This window comes from Balaenoptera ricei, chromosome 12, assembly GCF_028023285.1.
Source record: "Balaenoptera ricei isolate mBalRic1 chromosome 12, mBalRic1.hap2, whole genome shotgun sequence".
NCBI lineage: Eukaryota > Metazoa > Chordata > Mammalia > Artiodactyla > Balaenopteridae > Balaenoptera > Balaenoptera ricei.
Window position 1 is genome coordinate 68,823,198 of NC_082650.1, and position 19,642 is coordinate 68,842,839.

Genomic DNA, 19,642 nt, shown 5'->3' on the forward strand with positions numbered 1-19,642 from the left:
GGTGCCCATTTGGCTGCATCCCTAAGCCCGGCGGCAAGGATGCCCAAGAGATACAGTCCACCTGGCAATGTGTTCCTCTCCGAACTGACAGCTTCACGGTAGATCCAGGGTAAGAACGCCATCAATTTCAGCGGGGGAGATAGTTTAGGTCAGACCTTTTCAAATCAGGCCTTCTGAGTAATTAATCCTCCAGTTCCTGTTCCTGTGGGTCCTGCGAAAATGCTCATCAAAAAGCTAAATTAATGCATTGCAGCTTCATAGTTGTTTTTTTTTTTCTTTCACATTTTATCCTGGTTAGATTTGAAGCAAATCTGGAGGGTGAGGGATTCTTTGTTGATTTGAGTACCTAGACTCTCTAGAACACCTTTAATTTATTATTATTTTTTTAATATATATATATTTTAATTAATTAATTAATTAATTAATTATTTTTTGGCTGTGTTGGGTCTTCGTTTCTGTGCGAGGGCTTTCTCTAGTTGTGGAAAGTGGGGGTCACTCTTCATCGCGGTGCCCGGGCCTCTCACTATCGCGGCCTCTCTTGTTGCGGAGCACAGGCTCCAGACGCGCAGGCTCAGTAATTGTGGCTCACGGGCCTAGTTGCTCTGCGGCATGTGGGATCTTCCCAGACCAGGGCTCGAACCTGTGTCCCCTGCAATGGCAGGCAGATTCTCAACCACTGCGCCACCAGGGAAGCCCCAGAACACCTTTATTTTTAATTTTCATGGTAAGCCTCAAAGACAGAGACCAGGAGCACACAAAGATGCCCTCAAGTAAGGCAGACACTGGCCAGAGGTGCACACACACCATCCTGAGGGGGTCTCTTCCCCGCACCTCGGCTGCAGTGATTTTCAGCAGCACCCCAACCACTGGCCAAGGGGCAGGAAGCAGAGGGTGGGACAAAAGGAAGGGGAAACTGAAAAGGAGGAGAAGGGAGGGGGCTCCCGGCTCCAGTGGGAGAGAGAGAGGAGGTGGGCGACAATGGGGACCCCAGCTTCCTCCATTCCATCCACCAGCAGTGTAGCTCCGTCCTGGTTCACTAGTTCCAGTTCTTCCCCTGGGCCGCTGCCTTTGCTGCCAGCACAATGATTTCCTTCCTTTAGGAGGAATCTTCCTTGTTGGCTCAGAAACGACAATGGCTCCTCCCATTTGCGTTCCACCTTAGAGTTTGAGAAGCACATGCACACGCATGATCTCATTGGCCCCTCACACCCCTGGTCAGGTCACAGAGCTTCACCTTTAATCAGGCGAGAAAACCGAGTCTCAAGGAAATAAGATGCCCATAGGCACAGAGCAGGCAGGTCAGTGGAGGGCAGAGCTCTGTTTTTCTGTCTCCCAGACATATTTCCCCCCCACCCCAAAGGATAAGGAATTTCTTCAGGAAAGCAGATAGCAAAGGACTTTAAAGGTGGACGGAGCCAGTTATAACGAAGGAAACCGCGTGTTGAGGATGAATGCATCAGGGCCGTGGTTCTCAAAGTACTGTCTGCTGACCACCGGTAGCAGCAGCAACTGGGAACTCATCAGAGATGCAACTTCTTAGACCTCAGCCCAGACCTACTAAATCAGAAGCTATGGGGCAAAGAGAGGTCCAGGAACCTAGGTTTGAACCAGCCCTCTAGGAGATGCTGATGCAGGCCAAAGTGTGGGAAATGTGCATCGAAAGGAAGAAGTGTGTGTGTGTGTGTGTGTGTGTGTGTCACCCGGGAGAGCACACACACTGGTGTTGGGACAAGGAGGAACTAGGAGAGCAGTTCACTGTTTCTGTGGGTTTTAGGGATGGTGATGATGGGTAAAGGAAGGCCGTGCACTGATTGTAACAGCAAAAGACTGGCAGCAACTCACACGTCCACCAATAGAGGACTGAGCGCGTGAGCGATGGTGCAATGGAACACTGTGCAGTGCGAAACAGAATACGAGGCTTAGGACACTTTGCTATGGGAAAAAAATCCAAGTCATGTATAAAGAAAGAAAGAAAGAAAAAGTATAAGAGTTTATAAAATACGTAAACTTTGTGCATAAAAATAGGAGACCCTTTGTGACAACGTGGATGACAAATACTGTGTGATCTCACTTCTACGTGGGATCCGAAAAAACGAACTTGTAGACACAAGAGAATAGACAGGTGGTTGCCACAGGTGGGGATGGGAGGTGGGTGAAATGGGTGAAGGGGATCAAAAGGTACAAGCTTCCAGTTGTAAGATAAATAAGTCCTGAGGATGTAATGTACCGCATGGTGACATAGTCAGCAATACTGTATTGTACATTTGAAAGCTGCTAAGAGAGTAGCTCAAAGTTTCTCATCACAAGGAAAAAACAAATCTGTGACTATGCAAGGTGATGATGTTCACTAGATTTATTGCAGTGATAATTTTACCGCAAAATATGCATGTCTCAAATCATCATGTTGTACGCCTAAAACTAAGACAATGTTATGTGTTAATTATATTTCAGTGAAACTGGAAAAAAGTAGGAGATCTAAGAATATATATTTGTATTTACTTGTACCTACAAGATACTCTGGACAGATAGACCAGAAACCAATAAGAGAGGTACCAGAGGATGGGGGAATGGGATGGGTGGAGGCACAGGTAAAAGGCCAACTTTTCACTGTATTTCCTTTTTAAAAAATTGGCAAACCCTGCAAATATAATGCCTATTTAGAAAAAGTGAAAATAAATTAAAATGGCCCTAGATGCGATTCAGCAGCAGAAGCACAAGAAACTGCCTCCCAGGGAGCCAGGATGATTGGCATTTGACCCAAGGGCAAGTCCATGCTCCCTCCACACGATGGGCCAGCGGAGGCCAAGGGAGCTGGGCTCAGCCCACACCCACCACCTCTCCCCTCCAGCTCCAACCTGCCCAAAATGGCCGAGGAGCTTTGGGTGAGTTAGACTTATTAGTAAGCCCAGGACCAGCAGTTCTCAGCCTTGGTTACACATTAAAATCATCTGGGAAGCTTTTAAAAACACCAGTGACCAGGCCCCATTCCCAGACCACCCAAATCAGCACCTCTAAGATGGGGCCTGGATGTTGGTATTTTTAAAGCTCCTCATTCACACTCCTAAACCCCTGTCTTGGACCTTCTGGGTCAGTTCATTTATCCAGAAAGCTGGAGAAAGGAAGAGAGGATTTCCAGCAGCTTTAAAGAAGAAATAACACATCCCATCAAACTTGTCAAGATCAAGTCTGAATGCAAATGGGTTTTATCTGGCTTAATTAGGTTATGTGATCAACCTGTTTTCTCCCCCTCTGCAGCCCAATTCTTAAACGCAGCCCTGATATTACCAAATCGCCACTGACAAAGTCAGAACAGCTCCTGAGGATAGATGACCACGATTTCAGCATGAGGCCTGGCTTTGGAGGTATGAAACATGCACTCTGGGGGCTTGTCTTCTTTCTACAGGTCCTTCTGTCTGTCTGTGGGCAGAAATCAAGCCAAGGGTCCACTCAGCGTTGCTCCCCGCAGTCAGGTCTGCCTTGGTTGTGCTTGGTGGACAAGGCCCCTGAGCGCCCAGCATCATCTGAGAACCTCCCCTGGCCGGCCTGCCCTGGGCTCTGCTGAACGCATTCTTGGGAGGCGGCTGCTGGTTGGTGGCCAGGCCAGCCCAGCCGAGCCGTCCTCGGGCCACTGCTGACAAGGATGGCTCAGCATCGGGGAGCCCAGCAGCTGGCTGTGAGGACGGCAACGGGAAGACAGGGCAGCTGCAGCCCAAAGCTGCCTCCTGAAAATGCTCCGAAAGAACGATCTTGGACTAAGTTTGTTCTCGTCTGGGAGCTGGCAGACAGAACTCTGGGTCCACATCCAAGGGCAGAGTGTGGTCTGCTGGGTTTAATTAAATGAAAGCAGTTAGAGAAAATAATGATTTAGTGCTGAGGGATGCCAAAGCCCTCTGAAGCTTAGCCTGCAGCGGCCAGATTTCAGCTTTCTTAGTGTCAAATAGGGTTTTCATCCTTACGGGTTTTTTCCCTGGAAAAAAAAAGTATTTATTTCAGAAATCATTCTCATGCCTTTTACTTCTTCCAGTCACCTTTGCCTAAAGAATAAACAGGTTCTAGAAGGGAGTCTCTGTCCAGTCCATGATCAACTGCTGTTGGATCCAAACCCACCTTTTTACTCTGTGATGATCTAAGTCTGTTCCATGCCTGCCCTACATGACTGAAAGCAGGGAGGAAAAGAGGCAGCAATTTACTTCCCTTATAATATTTTCTTTCTCTTTCTGAATATTGTGTTTATGGCCTAGAGACACCCCCCCCCCCAAATCTAATGTTTTCATATCCATCCCAGTGTATCACGTCCCCCATGGAAGCTACTCCATCATGCAGCAAAGACGCAGATCTGTGGGCTCGGCTAATGTTTTGAATATGACTTTGGGCACTGATGTACCAAGCAATGTCTTTCTTACGGCCAGAGACGTTGGCTTCCGAGATGAAAGAGGGTACAAAACCAGGAGGTAAATATAAAAAAATAAAATGTGTGACCTCACGCTGAGGAGTAACTCCTTAGATGGGACCTGACTTTGATCTAGGCCTTCCTCGTCCCCTTAGATGAGCATGTGGAACCAAAGACAGATGCTTTATATTAACCTAATTGTTTCAGAATCACCTGGATGATTCAGACCGAAAACATTCTTTTTCACCTTAGTTGGAATATTCCAGGGAGCCAGCCCATGACTCCACCCTTTCATCTCTGGTTACCCTGGCATGTGGGACACCAAACCTTCAAATCTGACAAGACGCGGAGGTTCCAGGGGAAATGCTCCTTACGCCTGTCTCATTCACAAAGTTCAAGTGAAAAGAATAAATGCTCTTGCCGTGCCCTGTCCCCAGGCCCGGCCATTCCTGTTGGCGTGGATGTGCAGGTGGAGAGTTTGGACAGCATCTCAGAGGTCGACATGGTAAGTGCTTCTCTAACCAGAGCTGCAGACAGGGAGATTCCCACAGGGCCTATGCTGGGCCAGGAGCTCCACACACCAGAATGCACCAGGCTCATAACTCCCCAGGTGGTGGGAATTCCCACACTCGTTTTAAAGAAGTTCAGGGAGGTTGAGACACTTGCTCAAAGCTACGCAATAGGTATGAAACAGAGCCAGATGACAAATGTGATCTTCCCTGCCCCAGTGTCCAGGGTCTTGCCACTGGGATTGTTCTCCGGGCAAAGGCTCTCCAACATAAACAGCAGGGTCCAAGGAGCCAGATATATGCTACTGCTGTGGCTTCTGTGTCTGGCTGTGAAAATGCAGAAAAAGCAAGTTTCCTTTGTTTTTCCCTTTTAGTGGGCTTAGATAAAAAATAGAACATTCCACAACTCCTTGACTTACAGGACTTTTTAGGGCCTTATCTTAGTTTGGGTTCCCCGAGAAGCAGACCTGAGACAAGCATTCCAGCACAAGCAGTTTATTGCAGGCGATCCCAGGAAACACAAGAAGAGGCTGGGGACAGGGGAAGGGAAGGAAGCAGAAAGGGCCATGCCATCCAACCAGGTCTATGTGAGACTCGGTCCCTCGGGGCTACTCCGAGTCAGCAAAGAACTCACCTCAGGGTTGTCCCAGCTGAGGGGCCGGGAGCTGGGTTACTTATCCGTCTCCCAACCCTTCCCCCAACCCCACTCCCTGGCTGAGGGCTGCTTCCAGAGGCTTGAACTGTCTGGCACTTAGGGCTGGCCCTGTGCGTGGGCTGGGAGCCCTCAGGCTGAGGGTCTCATTGCCGGCGGTAGCAGCCTTCGCCGAGCGGAGGCGAGTGTCACAGGATGGAGTGGGGCTCAGGTCCCCCCTCTGTAGAGCCTCTTGCTGAGTCCCCCCGTCCCAAGCAGGGTTCGAGAGCCTCCTGCGGCAGCAAACCCCAGGGACCAGAAGCAAGGCCTTCCCGGGCTCAGTTCCCTCCCCAGCCTGGGGTACAGGGGGTCCTGCCATCGCCCAGCTGTTCAGTGTGGGGGGGGGTCTCCCTCTCTGCCCTCGGCCTCCAGGACTTCACGATGACCCTCTACCTGCGGCACTACTGGAAGGACGAGCGGCTGTCCTTCCCGAGCACCAAAAACCTCAGCATGACGTTTGACGGCCGGCTGGTGAAGAAGATCTGGGTCCCCGACATGTTTTTCGTGCACTCCAAGCGCTCCTTCATCCACGACACCACCACGGACAACGTGATGCTGAGGGTCCAGCCCGACGGCAAAGTGCTCTACAGCCTCAGGTGAGCCCTTCCTCGCCTCCTTCTGGGCCTCTTTCCCTCGGAGTCCTCTTACTCCTGAAGCTGGGAGGAAGGGAAAACTTTTGTCAACCAAGAACCACTGGTCCCACCACAGCAGTTTTGCTTTTACCTTTTTTTTTTTTGGCCAAGCCACGTGGCTTGTGGGATTTTAGTTCCCGACCAGGGAGAGAACGGGTGGCCCCTGCAGTCGAAGCGGAGTCCTAACCATGGACCGCCAGGGTATTCTGCTTTTTGGCTTTGAACAGCTTAGCTTCTAACTTTCCAGGAGCTGCCGACTTTTCAACATCAAGAAAACCAAACTCTACACATGAGTAAACATTTATTTATCTATCTATCTATCTATCTATCTATCTTTGGCTGCGTTGGGTCTTCGTTGCTGTGCATGGGCTCTCTAGCTGTGGTGAAGGGGGGCTACTCTTCATTGGGCTCAGTAGTTGTAGCACGCAGGCTCAGTAATCGTGGCGCACGGGCTTAGTTGCTTCGCGGCATGTGGGATCTTCCCGGCGCGGGGCGCGAACCCGTGTCCCCTGCATTAGCAGGCGGATTCTTAACCACTGCGCCAACAGGGAAGCCCTCGAGTAAATATTTTAAAGAATTGTTTCGTCTTGCAAATACACTTGGGGAAATTTCTCAGGCTGATGCTTATGATTTATGCCCTATTCAAGTTCAATTTCAAACGTTTAATGAAAGTTTTATTTCTCTAGTACGGGTCAGAGAAGTAGCTAACGTATTCTTCTCAAAGACCTGCCTCCTTCAACTTCTCCGATTCCCAATTTCCAATTTGGAATTTTGGTTTAGAAAAAAATTTGTTTACCTTGCCTGGCCAGCACAGGCTTGTTTTTTGTCCCTTCTCCCTGGTGTTCTCCTTGAGAAACTATGGGGACCCAGGGCCGCTTGATGATTTAAAATGGTATTTTGAGCATCACTTTGAAAACATAAAGAATAAAAATCTTCTCTTCTCACAAGCTTAGATACCTTAGAAATGTTTCTTTTATTTATTTATTTATTAAAGTATAGCTGATTTACAATATTACATTAGTTTCAGGTGTACAACATAGTGATTCAATATTTTGATAGCCTATACTCCATTTACAGTTATTAGAAAATATTGGCTCTATTCCCTGTGCTGTGCAGTAGCCTTAGAAATGTTTAATTGCTCATCAAGCGCTGACCTGGGGAAGCTTTCCTTAAGCACAGACATGCAGTGGGGCTTTCCCTGTACGCCCACTTAAGAAACTTGTGGTGCCCGCCTCCCCCTGGGAGGGCGTGTGGAGGTGAGCTGCAGGCCTTCACAGAGAAGCGACTCAGCTACTGGCTGAGATTTACTGCTTCTGTGCTGTGCTGATGGTGCATTTCAGTTTCACAGGCTTGGTTTTGGTAAAGCTGAGTCCACACACCAGTGTGTACCTAGGGGGTGTCTGCGTGGATACAGTGTATCTTTAGAGTCAGAGATGGCAGTGTCGAAGCTGAATTTCCACCCCCATCTCCCAAAGGAATATTTAAAATAATCCTTCATTACTCATGCTGGCTTGGAATCTAAGCAGTTAGATACCAGACTCAGAGCAGGGTTATGGGGTATCCCTCTGCAGGGCCTGAAATACCTCCTCTCACAGGAGTACCCAGGTGGCTCAAGGGTGTGCAACCCCTTCCCCAAGCCATGTTGGGTTGATTCTCCCGGGAGTCCTCACATTTGAGGCAGCTGCCAAGGCATCTTCAGCTCAACAACCACCAACAAAATAACACGATCTGACATCACCACCAGGGATTCAGAGGACCAGACCCAAACACTAGGTAGCTTGAAAAAAACCAATTCCATGGCTCTTGAATTCCCAGTCAACTTCAAGATATGAGAGTCAGTGATTGTGAGAGGAAGAGATGTTTTGGGGGAGAGCTGGGGGCACTCCATGAGCGGGCCTGCAATGGGACCACGGGGACCACTTGGAGAGCTTGGAGCATGTGTGCCTACAGTTGGGGGACACTGCAGTTAGTGGGCGAGAGAAGAGCTATCTAACCACCTAGGGGCAGAGCCAGGTGGGTTCAGTCTGCACTCCCAGGGTTGTTGGGAGTAGTTCAGTGTGTGTGGGATGGACAGTGGGTGAGCCGAGAGCTGGTATGGGAGATGCGGCTGAAGGATGCAGGTGTCCAGGGGTGGGAATGAAGGACACAGGAAAGAAAGTCTCCGCTTCAACTGCGTAGCAGGCCCAGAGAGCTTGAAGCCACCTCACCAGAGAACCGTCCTGCCCTCCCCCCGCCCTCACTTCCACCCATGTAGGTAGGAGGTGACCAGAGATGGGCAGACACTGACCACTGAAATGCCAGCTCTGCCTTAGCTGGGAAGGGGGAGCAGAAGTCTCAATGTGAATGAAATTTGAAGTGTTGGTTAATATCTCGGACCAAAATTCTTTTAATTTCAGAAGTGAGATGTGTTTTGTTACTTCTGAGGGTTTGGACTGCCTGTCACATGAGAGTAAGCAGGAGAATCACAGGACCTGGCAAGTTTTCCTCCAAGACAAGGGACGATCCTCCCACTGGAACAATTGAAAGGGACTTGGGGGAAGCATAATAATAAACACGGGTGAGATCCCACCACACACTGTGCTTGTTCCGTGTGTGGGCTACAAGTGGAAAAGCATCAAGTCAGGGGGCCAAGAACCAGTCTGATGATGTCTGTGGTTCTAAAAACATCTGTTCCTTTACCTACTGATACAGAGAGAAGAACTATTTAATCCTTCTGTTCACAGCAAAAACTGCCTGCATTTGACATTTCATGTCCCCAAAGTGTGCCACAAGTGTCTCCAAGCTTAGTTCCTAGTTTCTTTCTTGCTGGTGATGCCATCAAGTGTGGTTATGCTGGTGAAGTGCCCAGAGAAATGGGAGGCTGGCTACCCACTAGGTGTCCAAGTCAGGGGCCAGCCTGACAACCCCCCAAAAATATCCTGTGTATCAGTATTTCTAGGGGAGATAAGATGACCCAGCTGTTAACAATACAGAAACCCTCCCAGAACACAACCATTCCAACACTCAAATGGAACGAGGAAAATAAGGTGAATATATGGATAATTAATTTCTTCAAGAAAGCTCTTTTCCTTGAAATTTCCATTTACAAGTGAATTTTTTTCCTTTTTGGCCGTGAATTATCCAGATAATTTTTACAACTTATACATAACCAATTTTCTGTGGTTGAAGGAAAAATAGTATGTTCACTAGCCAATGACTGTTAATCATATCCTGCCATGGGATTCCACACTGGGTGGGAGATCTTTCTTCCATGACTAACAATCTGTATTTGCTTCTTCTTTGATGCAGAATCTTACTTTCCTGTGTAAACTCTGAAACAAAACCATTAGATGCCAACAAGTGCTTGCATGTTGATACCGTAAGATCTTCCAGTGTTTCTCCATTACTGTGATCTCCATGGAATTACCCATTAAAAACACCTGCGTCCACTAGTAGACGTTATTATCAATATAGAAATACCAACATTGTAAAAAAAAAAGTGCCGAATTCAGCAACTGGCATAAGTACTTCATGAATATTATTTCTAAGACATTGGACACAAATATTGACTATCGATAAAGTCAATAAAAGAAGAATTTGAATGATCTGAAACAGGAGAGCAATATATGCTCCTATGGTTTAAGAAACCATATCAGATGAGTTGTGATTTCACATTGTTTTATGGAATGAGACCGTTGCTTCGCTACAATGCTTGCATGTGATGGGAGTTTAGTGCAGTCATTGTTTGCCCCACACCGACCCTGGGGTTAAACATAAGCACCCAAGAGTACTCCAGTGTGGGTATCACACATAAGATGCCTGGTTCTCTAAATCCTGGCACACTGCTTATGACTTACAAGAAGGAGGCAGTTATATTGGGAGGAAGCGGAGGGCTTTCTGCTTCTTTTATCATTTTGCGCTTGTACTTTGCAGCCTCTGCACACTTGGATTTTGTCTTTTTGTTTCTAGGGTTACGGTGACCGCCATGTGCAACATGGACTTCAGCCGGTTTCCCCTGGACACGCAAACGTGCTCGCTCGAAATTGAGAGCTGTGAGTAGGCTTGTCCCCAGACATCCACACACACATCCTAAGTTACTCTAAATACCTCTGACTCTCAGGAGCAGGATGTGTTCCTAATCTGTGACGATGCTTCTAAAATGACTTTTTAGATAGAAGCGAAGTCTCGGGTAAGTTTGAAAATCAGGAACATATTTGGGACTAAAACCTTCTATTCCCCTAACTGACCCTTTTAATGCCCATGGCAATGGCTTTGAACTTTGGTGCTGTGGACCCTGGACGTTTCCCAGTTCGCCAGGGCAAGAGCTCGGGGAGGGACAGCAGAGGGCTCAGCAAATGTGGGTCTCCTTTCAAGCCCCCCAGCCCAGCACTCACACACGCAGCCCACCAGAAAGTTCCTTTTGGATCTGTTTTATTGCTCTTCTGAATAAGATTTCCACTGAGGAAAGAATTTCCTGGCAAAAACAAGTTTGGCAGCAATTGCCCCAGGGGACAGCCATTGTGAGTGCAGGTGGTGATTGAGATGCTCAGGTACAACTAAGGGACCTCGGGAAACTTTCACACACACACACACACACACACACACACACACACACACACACACACACACACACACACACACACACACACACGCCCTGGAAAGTTAAACACCAGCCCCAGGAAGAGCAAGGCTGCGGCAGCATCCAGGACTAGCCGCTGGCATCTCTAGCTCTCTGCGAACCTGCCCCCGTGCTCCAATCTCTGCCAAAACATTTCCACTGATGGGCGCAGTCTGGACCCTTCCATGACTCCCACTCCTATACTCCTCCCGAACCAACACACACCCACTGGCACGTCTCAGCCTGTATCAAAGTCCCGTAAGGAGTCATGTTGGCCCAGGGCACCTTGGTAAGCCTCCCCGGGCGGTGGTGGTGCAGCAGGGCTCCCCTGGCCCCAGTCATCCAGGGCCGAGGCGCGCAGGGATGTGGACCCCCATGTAGCAGGGGCCGCATGGACAGCTCCGCAGGGCGCTCAGTGTGGGATCAGGGGGAATAAACCCCAGGACCACGGGGGTGACTGCCTCCTGCACCGTGGCTTTCCGCCTGCTCTGTCCTTGAATCCTCCCAAGCTCCCTGTGAGAAGGTTACTGTGATCTCCATTACACAGAGGAGGGACGTAACAGAGCGAAGGACTAATCGTCGGCTCCAGAACCTTGCTTTCCCCACAATACCCAGGCAGCGGCATCTGTCAGGGTTCCACCAGAGAAGCAGAACCGTAGGAGATACACAGGGAGAGAGTTAGTACGGGGGACCAGGGCTTAGGGCTCCGCGGGCACCTGCAAGGCAGGCCGTGGGGAAGGGCAGGCTGGGGACTCTCTCGGACTGGAGCCCACCCTGTTGCCCACAGGTGGAATGTCTTTTTCCTCGGGGAAACCTCAGGTCCACTCTTAAGGCCTTTCAACTGATTGGATCAGGCCCACCCAGATTAAGCTGGATCCTCGCCTTTACTTCACACGAACTGGTTGTAGATGTCACAACTACAAAGCATCTTCCCAGCAGCACCTGGATTAGCGTCGGATTGAATCACTGGGTTCTTACTATAGCCTGGCCAAGGGGACACGTGAAAGCAGCCATCACACAGGTCAAGCGTTAGAGGCAGAATAAAAGAGGAATAAAATAGAGCCTCAGAGAGCCCCAGAAAGAACTGTTTACACACGAGCAGACTGGACCGGCAACCCCTGAGGGTTTTATCCCAGTTCTGCCCAGGCAGCAGGTAGGTCTGCCTGGCTGGGGTAGGTGGTGTGCTCAGCTAAGTGGGCAAGGTGGGGAAGTGTAGCGCCAGAGGGGAAGCGATCCTCGGGGGAATCGCTTTGATTCTACCCTGGGCAGGAGCAACTGGAAGCCTGCAGAGAAGGGACTTGTTCTGCTGCATCTCTTTATGTGTCCTTTCTTGCTAGAATGCAGCCCTTATTACCTGAGAGAGTGTTTACAGGAACTTGCCATCAATAATGCATCGTCACCCTTTGAAAGAAGAAAAGTCTAAATCACCCATGGTTTAGAAAGCTGAACCATATGAAATGTTGCCGCTATTTAACCTGCAAAAAAAATTTTTTTTAAAGAGCAAATTGTAGTTTCTGGTCTACAAATATAGCAATTTCATCTGGTTTAAGGCTGAATTGAGGGGTGAGCACTTTTGCAGCAATGATGAGCATTTAGGCCTGAGAGCTTTTCCCTGATGACTTCTGGAAGGCTGAGGAGAATTAGATTTGTCTTTTTGGATTTACTTTTGCTTCATTTAGACTGCGGTTCGTTTATTCAGATGATCTTATCCCAATCCCCACAGAGCCTCACAGACAGGCTTGTGGTCTTTCCTGGCGTCTGACGCTGTCTCTGTCTTTTCAGATGCATACACGGAAGACGACCTCATGCTGTACTGGAAGAAAGGCAATGACTCTTTAAAGACAGATGAGCGGATCTCACTCTCCCAGTTCCTCATCCAGGAGTTCCACACCACCACCAAACTGGCCTTCTACAGCAGCACAGGTGGGGGCGGGGCTAAGAGGGGGCGGGGCTAAGAGAGGGCGGGCATCCTCCATCTCAGGAAGCCTGTGAATTTGTTGTCAAGTGAGCAGAGCCTGTGCCACTTGGATTTGAAACCAAGGATCTGGACTTCTAGATCAGGTCTAGAGGGTGGTGAGCATTGGGTGGGGGTGATTTTTTGATACCTCCAAAGCATCAGAAGTGATAACCTAGAAAATGCTGGTAAGGGCTCCAACATAAGGGCTCCGTGGGGATGTCTATTTGAGACGACAGCATCGCCAGTTTAGCAGCGGGAATCTCACCCTGATATAACTCCCAGAGCGCCCTCTCCTACAGGCAAGAAATAGTCCAATTTCAGGTTTATTGTTTTCCGTTCACGTTCTCTTGGCTTCAGCCCCTTTGAGTGCTTCTCTCTTAACCAATCCCCTCCTACCATACTGCTTGCACGGGCCCTCTTATGACCCTCTTGTGAGCCACGGTGCAGGAACTACTGGTCATTGGTCATTCTCTGTGGGCAGTGTTGTTGCTTTCTGAACAAGGGCCTGGGCAAGCTTGCCAACCCTCCCCTGCACCGACGTTGCCTGAGGGCAGGCGCTGTGGTCTTCCTCTTGGCAGCTGAGGTTACAGCTGAGCTTCACTCTCTCCAACCCTTGCCTCTTTCTTGACCAATTACCTTTCAGGCTGATTTTGCTCTAATCTGTATGCAGTTTCTCTTGCTAAAACATCGCATGGTTGACTACCCAGAGAAGTGCCACCGTTTGAGTCTCTCTGATCTGTAACAGAGGGCACTGCTCCCTTCCAACATGTGGCGATCCCGCGTCTCTTATCTTTTGCATACATCACCCACCAGTCTTGGTCCTTTGGGGGATCCCCCATTCCTTTGACTCTTAGCATTTTGACCTTCCTCCTTGCGTGAGTCCATTTCAGGCTGCTATAACAAAGTACCATAGACTAGGTAGCTTCCAAACAACAGAAATTTATTTCGCACAGTTCTGGAGGCTGGGAAGTCTAAAATCAAGGTCCCGGCAGATTCAGTGTCTGATGAGAGCCCGCTCCCTAGTTCAGAGACTCACTGTGTCCTCACATGGGGGAGGAGGCGAGGGAGCTCTCCGAGACACATGTTATAAGGGCACCAATCCCATTCATGATGTAATCACCTCCCAAAGGCCCCACCTCCAAATACCATCACATAGAGGATTAGGTTTCAACACATGACTTTGAGAAGAACACAGGCATTCAGTCTGTAAGCACCTCCACAGTCACTTCTTGGAGCTGTTATAATTATAACCGTTGCACAAAAATTGTCCTGGATGCCAAGTTTTCTAGTTCATGTTGCCAAGTCCCCATTTTATTTTCAGCCCTCATCATGTCAAGTTTATCCTGCCTTTTCCTCTCCTTCCACCATTCTCCTGTTCCTTTCAACTCCTCCCTGTAAGTTTTCCTTGTAAAGAACAACAGGGTGGAGCTAAAGCATAGCCTAAATGCATCGTTGTACTTAGCGTGGTATTTTAACTTCAAACATATTTTCCCCCATAAGAAATCCAATGGGCGTTGTTAAATCCATACATCTCAAGCTTTAACGTGTATAGGAATCACGTGGGGAGGAGTGTTAAAAGGAGGTCTGAGTCAGTAGGATCTGGGGCGGGGCCCGAGAGTCTGCATTTCCAACAAGCAACCAAGTGATGGCGGTACTGCCAGGCCCTGTGCCGTAGTTTGAGTAACAAGAGTCTTCAATGGCCTGGTTCCCTTTACGTACAGAATGAGGGCCAAAATTCCTTGAGATGGACTCACTCACCCATGCGGTATGAGTTATCGTATAATCACCCTGTTCCATGGTTTTTCTCACTTCCCCTTTATAAAGGTAGGGTAAGTTTCCAGGGAAGCGTCTAAGGCATTTATGATTCTCTGAATAAAGTTTGTCCTATGAAGGAGCTGAGTGGCTCTGCTGTGTGTTCTCTTTTCTTCCTGTGTCCCCCAGGCTGGTACAACCGTCTCTACATTAACTTCACGTTGCGTCGCCACATCTTCTTCTTCTTGCTGCAAACCTACTTTCCCGCCACCTTGATGGTCATGCTGTCCTGGGTGTCCTTCTGGATCGACCGCAGAGCTGTGCCCGCCAGAGTCCCTTTAGGTAAGAAACCTCTCAAGTGCACATTCCAGATATCTGAAAACACAAGTAATTCCTTCCAGATAAAACCATTCTTTCCAAATTGGCCCTGAACCCCTGTTGGTATTATAACTTGGAAAAACTTTGTTATTCATTCACAGGTAAAATGCCACTATTAAGAATCTACGTAGCAGGAATTCCCTGGTGGTCCAATGGCTAGGACTCTGCACTTTCATGGCTGAGGGCCTGGCTTCCATCCCTGGTCTGGGAACTAAGATCCCAAAAGCATTGAGGCCAAAAAAGAAAAGAGAAAAAATCTATGCAGCAAAGCTGTTTCTAGGTCCCCATAGGTTCCCATGTAAACAACTCATCTTTAATCTTGTTAGAGCTGAGTTCTGGGGTGGCTGGTCCTGGTCTGTGGTGCTTCCTCTGCCCACCTGCCTAAGAAAGTCACATTCTGTTATGGGGTTTCTCCAAAGGTGGCCCAAGGGATCTTTGTGACAATCTCTGGGGGAAATTGTTTAAAATGAAGAATCCGGGGTCCCATCTACATGTATAGGATCAGAAGCTCTGAGAGAGGACCAGGAATTTGCATTTTGAACAAGCTCCCCCAGTAATTTTTTTTTTCTGTAAATGTTTTATATTTTGATTTGTATGGTAGTTATAGAAATATATAAATTCATTGAGCTCAATATTTAGGATTTGTGCACTTTATTGTAAGCAAATTATTCTTCAATTTATCTCTCCTTTTTTAAAAATTTATTTTATTCATTTTCTTTTGGCTGCGTTGGGTCTTCATTGCTGCGTGCGGCGTTCTCTAGTTGCAGCGAGCGGGGGCTACTCTTTGTTGTGGTGCGCGGGTTTCCCATCGCGGTGGCTTCTCTTGTTGCAGAGCTTGGGCTCTAGGCGCTCAGGCTTCAGTAGTTGTGGCATGTGGGCTCAGTAGTTGTGGCTCGCGGGCTCCAGAGCGCAGGCTCAGTAGTTGTGGCACACGGGCTTAGTTGCTCCACGGCATGTGGGATCTTCCCAGACCAGGGCTCGAACCCGTGTCCCCTGCATTGGCAGGCGGATTCTTAAACACTGTGCCACCAGGGATGTCCCGCATTCTTCAATTTAAAGTCAGAAAACTAACCAGATTTTAGGAAGTCTCGCTTTTTAAAATTGCTTGTCCAAATTTTTTTTTTATTATTATTTTTCCACTTTCTTGCACATCTATTACCTTTTCCTGTCTTGACTGGTTTCCTCTACTTACTCATTGATCTGTTGATCAAGTCTTCGTGATCTTTTGCCTTGGTTCACAAAGATAAAAACACCTTATCATTGGTGTCTGTCACTGCTTTCAGTCCATAAGGTAACACAGTAACAGCTAATACTAATTGTGAAGTATTGGGCTGTTTTACATACATTATCCCACTTAATTCGCATTAAAAAAGCTCACGAACTAGCTATTATTATCATTGTTTTACTGCCCACCCCCCCTACCCCGCCCCCGTAATTCCTATACATACTCAAGTCTGAGAATCCCTACTCTACAAGCCTTCCATCAACAGCTATTTGCTATCAACTCTCTTCCCCGCTTTAAATATCGCACCCACTCCACACACGGCACTATTGCTAATACGTCCAGGAGCTTCAAAGGAGAGATGACCCACCAGGTTTTAGTGAAATAGGATTGGCGCTGGCCCTTAAGATGACCCCAATCCGCTGTGATTTGGTGTTTGCCAAGCAAATGTTCTGAGCTTAATTTGAAATCTTGGGGAAATTTCCACTGACAGATGCCCTGGCCTTTAACGGTTGTTCTGTAGCTTGAACAGTTACTGTGCTCAATAAATAAACATTCTAGTTTAAAAAATTTGTTTCCCATAAATGAGGTTAACATCATTCTTGGTAAAATTGACTGAGTCCTCAAGTCAACACGGCAGAATGCACAGCCAGGTGCAGCATGGTGGGATGGGGCTCTGCCAGAGGTGCCCTGACAGCTGGTAATATAGGCCCAGGACTGCAAGATTCTACACCAGCAACAAGGGCACAAAGATTAAAACAAAACTTGTGTACCTTTTTTCCCTTTTCTGGAGAAGGAGTTACAAGAAATATACATACTTGCTCGTATATGCAATCTTTGTTTTTTTATTCATTTATTTTTATTTTATTTATTTATTTTTTGGCTGTGCCCTGCGACTTGCGGGATCTCAGTTCCCCGACCAGGGATTGAATCCGGGTCAGGGCAGTGATAGCCCGGAATCCTTACCATTAGGCCACCAGGGAACGCCCCTGCAATCTTTGCTTTGTGCAATTGAATGGAAAGACCCTGCCAACCTGTCAGGGGCTCTCTGCCGAAGAACAGAGTGATGCAAAGGCTGTGATGAAGATGCAGGGACACAGAGCCGGGAAAGGGTGAGCATGGGGGTTGGAGGAACAGGAGAAGCTTCGTAAAAGCTAAAACTGAGAAGGTGAGCAGGTGTTTGCTAGACAGAGGGGGCAGGGATGGAGACATTCTAGGCTAGAGGAGCAACTGGGAGAAAGAACAGAGGCACGAAGCCATCCGGTGGGTTTGGTGAAAGACACACCCATGCTTCTTTCTCACGGTGTCTGCAGGGATCACCACGGTGCTGACCATGTCCACCATCATCACGGGTGTGAACGCCTCCATGCCCCGCGTGTCCTACATCAAGGCCGTGGACATCTACCTCTGGGTCAGCTTCGTGTTCGTGTTCCTCTCGGTGCTGGAGTACGCGGCCGTCAACTACCTGACCACCGTGCAGGAGCGAAAAGAGCGGAAGCTGCAGGAGAAGGTGACTTTACCATGAGCCGGAGTGTCTGCCCTGGAACGGGGGCCTGGACTAGCTCTGCACCCTGGTCAGGTCCAACCTCCTCTGTCAAATGGGACAATGACACCCCCTCCTCCACCTACTTCATGGGTTGGTGTGAAGAGCAAACAAAAACGGTGTGAAATTTACTCCGGGCTACTTCTTTCATTCATTCAAATATTTATTTGGCACCTACCATATACCAGGAGCTGCTAAGCCAAGTTAGCTAAGACGTGGTCCCTTTAATCTTGGTGGTGTTGGTAGTTTAGTGATAAAAATAAATGGCAGTTCAACACGGTGGAACAAATGATTTATGAACATAGAGGTATCATAAACGAAGCTTCCAGGAATTTCTTTTTCCAAGGCATTCTTTTTAATAGTGGTATAATAATAAATGGCTTGGATGTAACATGATTTATTCCCCTATTAATGGGCAGTATATTGTTTCCATTTTTTGCCACTATAATAAATGCTTCAATAAACATTATATATATAAATATATATACATATATATTTATATATATATACATATACATATATATATATTATACATATATATTTATATATATATAAAAGCTTCCAGGGAAACATATCCTCCATTCTAGGAAATTTTCCTCCACATGTGACCTCATACATCTCCCATCACTTCCCAGATCATCTTCCCTCCTACCTGGTTTCCCTTTCATCCTCCTGTCTGCAATTCAATGGTTATCTCCTCCAGAAAACTCTAGCTACATAGGAGGAACTATCCCCACAATGCCACACCTTTCAAATCCCCCCCCCCCACCGCCGCTCTCTCTCTCTCTCTCTCTCACACACACACACACACACACACACATACACACACATGCACGCAATAATTGTAAACATTTTTATCAGGGCTCATATCAGTTTATGATCTCATGGAGAACATGCCGATTATCTGATCATGAACCTTCTTGTGGGTCTCTGATATGACGTGATGTTTCCTAACAGTTGATGGGTTACCTGCTGTTTTAGAATGTTTACTGTGCCACCACCATTATTCCCCCAACCCCATAATAGAAACTAGAAAAAGGCAATGCTCTCCACTAGGCAGCTTCTTTGGAAGGGCTTCTGAGAGAGGATGCTGAGCTCGCATCCCAACGTGCGTTTGCTGTGTCCGCAGCTTCCCTGCACCTGCGGGTTGCCTCAGCCACGCGCAGTCCTGCTGGACGGCAGCTACAGTGACGGGGAGGTGAACGACCTGGGCAACTACACGGCCGACAACGGAGACAAGCCAGACAGGATGATGGTGCAGCTGACGCTGGCCTCGGAGAGGAGCTCCCCGCAGAGGAAAAGCCAGAGGAGCAGCTACGTGAGCATGAAGATTGACACTCATGCCATTGATAAATACTCCAGAATAATTTTTCCAGCTGCATACATCTTATTCAATTTAATATACTGGTCGATTTTCTCATAAATGCCTGTAATTCTATAAATTTCACATTCTTCTATATATACTACAGAAATACCTGAATGATGAAAAATAATTTAAGGTTATGATGAAAAGAAAGTTCACAGTACCCACCCTTCTCCATCTTTCCAAAACTACACTGACAAGACACTTACTGGTTTAATTTGCACTTACCACCTATTGTGTACACAGCATTATACTCAGTGCTGCAGGTATAGACACCCATAGCAACTGATGATAGTTGTTACTGAGATCCCCTAGAAAAGCACGCTGCCAGTGAGGTGGGCACACTGTGGTTCAACCTCTTTTAGACCCTAAATGCTTATTCATATGAACCATGTCCCTTACGTGTCATTCTATTCTCTGGACCAAGTGGAACTGGGAAGCACCTAAAGTTCATTTACATGGAACATACATGCACCTAAACCCCACTTTGATCAAAATTCATACTTCAGTTTATAGCCTCTTATTTTATATGCATCTCCTCCTGTTGATTTCAATACAAGGCAATAATAATATTTCTTTTATTTACATCTTGTGGTTCCTGAGGTTTT

The 19,642-nt window shown here is 47.6% G+C and overlaps 1 protein-coding gene across 1 annotated transcript in view; it reads left to right on the plus strand.

The window, feature by feature from the left end:
* Nucleotides 1–19,094, plus strand: part of LOC132376368 (gamma-aminobutyric acid receptor subunit rho-1) — a 31,900-nt gene extending 12,806 nt beyond the window's left edge. The window contains exons 2-9 of the mRNA XM_059942051.1: nt 3,256–3,362; nt 4,828–4,895; nt 5,963–6,186; nt 10,171–10,253; nt 12,602–12,742; nt 14,718–14,870; nt 17,442–17,638; nt 18,801–19,094. Of these exons, the coding sequence (XP_059798034.1) occupies nt 3,256–3,362; nt 4,828–4,895; nt 5,963–6,186; nt 10,171–10,253; nt 12,602–12,742; nt 14,718–14,870; nt 17,442–17,638; nt 18,801–19,094 (1,267 nt within the window). The remainder of the gene's footprint in view (nt 1–3,255; nt 3,363–4,827; nt 4,896–5,962; nt 6,187–10,170; nt 10,254–12,601; nt 12,743–14,717; nt 14,871–17,441; nt 17,639–18,800) is intronic.
* Nucleotides 19,095–19,642: the final 548 nt, after the last annotated feature.